Source organism: Sinocyclocheilus rhinocerous, unplaced genomic scaffold, assembly GCF_001515625.1.
Source record: "Sinocyclocheilus rhinocerous isolate Xijiao unplaced genomic scaffold, SAMN03320098_v1.1 scaffold751, whole genome shotgun sequence".
Lineage (NCBI taxonomy): Eukaryota > Metazoa > Chordata > Actinopteri > Cypriniformes > Cyprinidae > Sinocyclocheilus > Sinocyclocheilus rhinocerous.
The window spans coordinates 1,393,595-1,401,486 of NW_015657293.1; the positions used below are offsets into that span (position 1 = coordinate 1,393,595).

The 7,892-nt window shown below is 34.9% G+C and overlaps 1 protein-coding gene across 1 annotated transcript in view; it reads right to left on the reverse strand.

Moving 5' to 3' along the window:
* LOC107720928 (serine/threonine-protein kinase Nek6-like) overlaps window positions 1-3,307 on the reverse strand; it is an 8,133-nt gene extending 4,826 nt beyond the window's left edge. The window contains exon 1 of the mRNA XM_016528760.1: window positions 3,192-3,307. Within this exon, the coding sequence (XP_016384246.1) occupies window positions 3,192-3,209 (18 nt within the window). The 5' untranslated portion in view covers window positions 3,210-3,307. The remainder of the gene's footprint in view (window positions 1-3,191) is intronic.
* Between the last annotated feature and the right edge of the window lie 4,585 nt (window positions 3,308-7,892).

A 7,892-nucleotide genomic window follows, 5' to 3' on the forward strand; every position in this document is an offset into this window, starting at 1 on the left:
GGGTATATTTGTAGCAATAGCCAAAAATACATTGTATGGGTCAAAATGGTTGATTTTTCTTTTATGCCAAAAATCATTAGGATATTAAGTAAAGATCATGTTCCATGACCATGAAGATATTTAGTAAATTTCCTACTGTAAAAATATTAAAACTTCATTTTTGATCAGTAATATGCATTGCTAAGAACTTCATTTGGACAACTTTAAAGGCAATTTTCTCAATATTTAGATTTTTTTGCACCCTCAGATTCCAGATTATATATATTGATAGAAAGTTATATAGATACAGTTAGATAAAGCTATTTTGGGATCTAGATAGATAGATAGATAGATAGAAAAGACAGCCCACTAAAAGATAACAGACTGAAGGACTGTGTAAACTATCTAGTCAATGTGAGTACAGTAATACTGCTGACTACTATAATCATACTGTAGCTAATAATATATTAAAACAGATTACAGAACACAGAGCACATATTTTTCTCATTCAAAAAAAACAAACAAGTCAGTTCCTGGAGAGGGTGGTCCTGTACCAATTTCCTTCCATTCATGTGAAGAAAAATGCAGAGGAAGAATTCTATCCTACCGCCTGAAACAGTGGCACTCTTCTCACACACACACACACACACACACACACACAAACGAACACTCAAACAAAGACACACATCTGGACGTGCACTATCTAGTCAATGTGAGTACAGTAATACTGCTGACTACTATAATCATACTGTAGCTAATAATATATTAAAACAGATTACAGAACACAGAGCACATATTTTTCTCATTCAAAAAAAACAAACAAGTCAGTTCCTGGAGAGGGTGGTCCTGTACCAATTTCCTTCCATTCATGTGAAGAAAAATGCAGAGGAAGAATTCTATCCTACCGCCTGAAACAGTGGCACTCTTCTCACACACACACACACACACACACACACACAAAGGAACATTATAACAAAGACACACATCTGGACGTGCAGTACTCTGTTCAAACACACACACCACTGTGTTTGTTTCCAAAACCGCACTGCTTATGTGTGCTTTCGGTGTGTGTTTTCAGATGGGTTAGAGGTGAATCACATTTTTCTTAGAAACCCTAGAATACTTAGAAACCCGACAAGCATCATCTTGCTAATTCTTATCTACACATGGATTTGTATCACGATGGCTATATTTAGAATCGCATATAACACTACTCTTATAAAAGAGTATACTGTTTCTAGCATGTGACTTTTCTGGACGGGAAAGGGTGTAGTAGATGGATATAAAAATGTACTTTTTACAGAAAAAATACTGTACTTTGTACAAAAAAAAAAAACACTTTTACTGTGTAAACATGCTACAGTAATAACATGTTAATGTAAGTTACCTTACCTTGGTAAAAAAAATAAAAACTGTAAATACTTTAACATCACATTATATGTAATTTTAATGTACGCTACTATGTTTTACATATTTTTACTTTGTTCTACATTCTTTTTTTGCATGTAAAAACTATGAATTATCATATAATTTATGGTGAAAAAGTATGGACAGGTCACTTATAGGATGAACTTTGATTCAACATGCGGTTTTCTGTTTTACCACCTGTATTATTATAAAAATAGATTTTGGTATATTAACCGATAGTATGAAAACTATAGAAGTCAATGGCTACCGTCAACTGTTTGGTTACCTGCATTCTTCAATTTCAAAATATCTTCTTTTGTGTTCAAGAGAAGCAAGAAACGTACACAGGTTTGGAACAATTAGAGAACGAACCATCCCTTTAAGGATAAAGGATCTAAGATTAGCGGTGGTCTTGAAGAAGTAAACTGCAGCAGGGTTCAAGCCGTTTGTCTTCCTCTCTGGTGAGTCACGCGCATCTGTTTCCGCCCGATAAAATGCTACAGATCTAACAACTCAGTAGCAGAAACCCCCGTCACATTTCCACAATCTCACTTCCAAAAAGCCCCGAACGTGTACAGAAAGCCACACACACGTGTCTGATCAAACAGACCTGCATGATAATATCATTCGACTTGGTGAAAGAAGCCCACATCAGTTCTGCATCGTAACCTGTCCCAAAAAATGAACACGTTTGACTTGTTTGGCACTGATCTACTGTGCCTGGATGAAAACAACATAACATACAGTTAAAGTCATTAATCACATGCATATACTCACTACATGCCATAACTAGGCCTAATTATTTTGAATAGCCTGAGAGAAGCCGTGAACTTGATAGGTGGCACATCATGTCAACTACTTAGTTACTCAAGTTTATGCTGTTTTAGTAATATTGTTAATTAATATTTTGAAGGTTTGCTTGTTTATTGCGAGTTACTGAATTCCATGTGATTTTATAGCTATGTCATTTTATGTATTTTTAATTACATGTTTAATTTTGTTTATTGCTATCAAGCAGTGTTTTTTTGTTTAACATGTTTCCTGTAATTGTATGAGTCATCTCAATAAAAAATAGGGAGAAAGACAGCTATTTTGTGTCCGAAAACACGTGAATGGATACAAACAAACAGTGTGTGTGGGCGGAGTCAGAACTGCAGCTTTTCCTTATAAAAAACAACCGCTCTTCAGTGCGTTCATACAAATAACTAAACATTAAAAGCGACTTATTATCAGAATAAATAAACCATAATGACACGCAAGTGTTGATTCAGAGCAGTAAGTTATATCTGCACATATAATCGAAGTTACAGTGTGAAGGTGGGTGTTCCCGTTGAACTAGAGGAGCATTATTGTGTGTTTTATTCCCTATACAACATTTACAGTGCGATGCGATTGTTTTGGGTTTATTTATTGCCGTTAAAGCTTCTGGAAACATATCAATGAGCGGAACTAGGCCCTTATATTCAGAAAACAGATGCATGAACTTTCAAAACAGATCTACTTTCCGCGCAAGAGCATTAGACGTGAACTAAAGCATATGCAATACTCGCACTGCCTACCTTGCGTCGTTCCATGTAAATTAGTTTAATCCAAAGCAAACGAACAGCCCTGTGTTCATTTAGATTCTCTCTCTCTTTTTCTTATTGCAGTACGGCGACATTATGCACCCCACGAATAATTTGACACGATATCTTCTTCTACATGAGCACGTTGTGCAACTGTAACGCCGTATCGCGAGGCGCGCGAGCGTCACGAGCATTTTCGCAGCAAATTGGGTTTCAAAGTCATGCAGTAGTTCCACTTACCTCTCCAGCGCGGTGCATCAGACATTTACAGGACTGAAAAATGCTGCGAAGCCCCTTTGGTCAGTTTCCAGACTCACTAATGTCACGGGCCACGCAAGTTTGAGTCACACCCCGCGCATCACATGGCTGTGATCACTGATCTGTGTCTACAGTAACCCACTGCTCCTGTCCTTCACTTTCTCAGCAAGGAAAAAAGGTTTGTAATTCAGATATTTTGTTTCATGGTTGGGAGCATAAAATTATTATTATTATTACTGAATGATAATAATTACTTTAATAATTATTATTTAATTTTTTTTATTTAAATGTGACTGTAATATCACCACTTAATAATAACAATACTGCTAGGCCTACTACTAATAATAATAATTTAAAATGTCCAATGGTTTTTATTTTTTTTATATGTGCCAATTATTTCACAAACATAATAATAATAATAATAATATATTATTATTTTTTATTAGTAGTAGTCGTACTAGTACTATTTACAGTCATATTAAATATTATATTTATTTTATTTTATTCAATTGACATAATAATACCAAAACCATATAATAATAATAATAATAATAATAATAATAATAATAATAATAATAATAATAATAATAATAATAATAATAATAATAATAATAATAATAATAAATGATTAAATAAATAAATAACAATAATAAGGGGTCTGATAATTATTCTTATATTATTTACAGTAAGTCATATTATTTATTATATTATTTTTTTTTTTTAAATTGACATAACAAAACCATATAATATAATAATAATAATAATAATAATAATAATAATAATGAGTAAATACATAAATAAAAATAATAAGGGGTCTGATAATTATTTTTTATATTATTAATTTAATTTATTTGACAATATCACAACTGCTTCATAATAATAATAATAATAATAATAATAATAATAAATGTTGACTTTTATACTTCTAACTTTTAATAACCTATTAGTAGTAGTGGTGGTATATTGACAAAAAAGTTGTCTGTAAGAAATGCATAAATGAAGCTCTGCAGCCTTATAAGTCCCAAACCTAACCTTTAGGATGGGTAATTCAGACAGACAACTGCTTCATAATAATAATAATAATAATAATAATAATAATAAATGTTGACTTTTATACTTCTAACTTTTAATAACCTATTAGTAGTAGTGGTGGTATATTGACAAAAAAAGTTGTCTGTAAGAAATGCATAAATGAAGCTCTGCAGCCTTATAAGTCCCAAACCTAACCTTTAGGATGGGTAATTCAGACAGGTCTATGACAGCATCATGACGACATTCGTTTCAGTATAACCCCATGTGCAATAATGGTACGGCAGCAAAACCCCCAGACTTTTCATGTGGCCTGCTATGGTTTATGGAAAGCGGACCCACACCTTTCTAGAGTTTGCTGCCTTTCCCACCTCTCTCGGTCTCTTGCACACACACACACACGCTCATTTCAACCGAATAGTTGACATTCTTGTGGGGAAATTATGAGCAAATACCTTTATAACATGTGTCCGCCTTTAACACACAAACACTCACAGACACCTTGTCAAAGATTGCTGTTGCAGACAGTCGTATTTGATACATGTTGTACTGGAGGAAGTGGCAAAATCTCTGTTTAGTGGCATTAAAAAAAGAACATAAAACTGTAGAGTGTGTGGAGGACTTCTGCTTTTTCATTTTAACTGTGTGTGTGTGTGTGTGTGTGTGTGTGCATATAGAGGAACTATGAATGAATGTGCGGTTTGTGGATTTTTATGATTCTTTCTTGAGCAGTCATCAGGCATTTCAGTAATTTGAAATTCACTAGCGCCCCCTCGAGGTCTCAGATGGTGAAAAAAGAGAGAAAGAGCCTATCATTGCCATCCTATTTTTGCACAAAGAATACCATGAATACAGTAATCATTCAGACCACGACTAGCCAGTGAATTTGTGGAGCACTAGGGAAGTTTAAGAAAATGGGTGTAAAAAATATATAATGTACTTTTTATAATATATAGCCCATATATTATAATACATAATGTTTATTTAATAAATGTATTTTCATTGTACTGTTGAATATATTTTACACTCTTTACAAGTGTATGTGTATCAGAAAATGACCACTTTAGTAGCTACATATTTAATGTTTAAGGTCTTAAAGTTTGCAAAGCAAACATGCAAGGACAAAAATAAAAAATGAATAAAATTACAAATAAATAAGTAAATAAATACGAAGATAGAAATACACTTAAATCACGTGTGTAGGCCTAAATGCTTTCCGTGTAAGTGTCTGTAGTGGTCTGAGGGAAGGAGAGCAGCGTGTCCTGTAATCTCCCATCCATAAAAGCACACATGCGTAAACACAAACCAGACACACACGTACACACGTGCTTCCTCGTGGTAAACACTTGGTCGAACCACAACCACAAGCTTGAAATGTGCAGCATTATAGAAATAGTCCAAATCAAACAGCACTCCTTCATTATTTCTACGTTCTTCTTCCTCTTTCCACCTTCCGGATGATTTTTTTTTATTCGACGACTGTGCAGAATTTTTTAAGAACCCCTAACGAAGAGAAATTCCGGAAAATATTTTCTGCAGTACAAACCTAAGACTTCATTAGCAGCTAATAAAAAATGCGGTCATGGAAGAAAGACTGCAGCGAATCTCTTTCCCTGTTTGATGCTGTGACCGCGTATCTCTGCCAATCTCTCCAGCTCTGGCTGACTTCAGTCTCAGCTCGTAACTGCACAATGCAAACCACAATCACCTCAGTACGGATCAGGATAATTACACTGGACAAACTTTACACACGCAAGCACTCACACTCACACAAAATAAGAAAACAACACACCAGAGTAAAATAATCGAACGCCACACACTTCAGTGCTGAATAAACAAACATCTTTTTTTTTTTCAGAATGTGAATACTTTATTTAAGCCTAGTTAATCTTGTTCAGGGAGTTCAAATAAAAGTTACCACATCTGATTTTCCTCTGTGCGCATATGGGTGTATGTGTTCAAATATGTTTACTGTTCAGTTCAGTCATGATGATATAGACTCTTAATGACTTGATATTAGTAACACACTACTGTTCAAAAGATTGTTGGTAGGATTTAAAAAAAATGTTTTTTGAATTTAGTCTCTTTTGCTCACCAAGTCTGCCTTTATTTGATCAATGATACAGTAAAAACTGTAATATTGTTAAATATTATTGCAGTTTTAAATAGCTGTTTTCTAATTAAATATACTGTAAAATGCAATTTATTCCTGTCATGTCAAAGCTGAATTTTTAGCATCATTACTCCAGTCTTCAGTGTCACATGATCCTTCAGAAATCATTCTAATATGCTGATTTGCCAATATTGAAAACAGTTTTTTCATCTTAATATTGTTGTGAAAACTGTTTTGATGAATAGAAAGTTTGAAAAGTCTTTACTGTAATTTTTGATCAGTGCCCTCTTACAAATTATATTAGACATTTATATATAAACAATTGGATAAAAATGCCATTTCCAAGATGACATCTGGATGCAACTTGCAGATATACAAAACAACGATTTCCAGTGACAATTTACCAATTGCATATTGATACACTACATTTAAAATGTAACAGGCATCATATAGTATACAATATGCAGTATGCAGTACATACTATGCTAGTATTCCGAATTCCATTCCGAACAAAATTTAAATGGCATGACAGCAAAAGACAGTGCTGGATGAGGCCTTTCTTTTACTGGGGAAGTACTTTTACTGGGGACATGGGGAAGTCGTGGCCTAATGGTTAGAGAGTCTGACTCGTAACCCAAAGGTTGCGTGTTCGAGTCTCGTACCGGCAGGGATTGTAGGTGGGGGGAGTGAATGTACAGCGCTTTCTTCCACCTTCAATACCACGACTGAGGTGCCCTTGAGCAAGGCACCGAACCCCCAACTGCTCCCCGGGCGTCGCAGCAAAAAAAAAAATGGCTGCCCACTGCTCCGGGTGTGTGTTCACTGCTGTGTGTGTGCACTTTGGATGGGATAAATGCAGAGCACTAATTCCGAGTATGGGTCACCATACTTGGCCACATGTCACATCACTTTTACTGTGCGATTCTCTTTCCTTCAGTTAATGAATGATAGTTATACACAGATCACAGATCTTAAAGAGCAGGTCATATGGGTTTTCGAAAAATATTTTTTTTTGCAGTTTGTAACATGTAAATAGTCAAAGTTGTTAATCAAAAAAGTGCATGATAAATAAAGATATTGTCTCTCAAAAGAAAGAGTCGACTCTGAACTGCCTTAACGAGTCGTCAAATTTTCGAATCTTCTGCCGGTTACCTATATACGTCACAAGGTAACACATTTGCATAATCCCCACCTGCCCGCGAAATACAAACACTCTGACCTGCCCACAATCACTTCTGCTAGTTATTGTGTTTACATCATGTCGAGAAGACCTGTGTTTTCAGCCTTACTGGGCATTCTAACACAGTTCCCACATGTGCACCTCAAATAAGTAAATAATAATAATAATGAATGCAATAAAACTGCTGTCACATCATGTAAAGTACCAAATACAAAGTTTAAACTTACCACTGAGAAACGTCCTGATCAAGTCGAGGTTGCGATGGAGTTTCCGGTTGAGCATCGGTATCATCCTCGGACTCGGGCTCTAATTGATAATGCAATATCGATGCCATTTTTGTAAGCTTATAGCATCTTTGTTT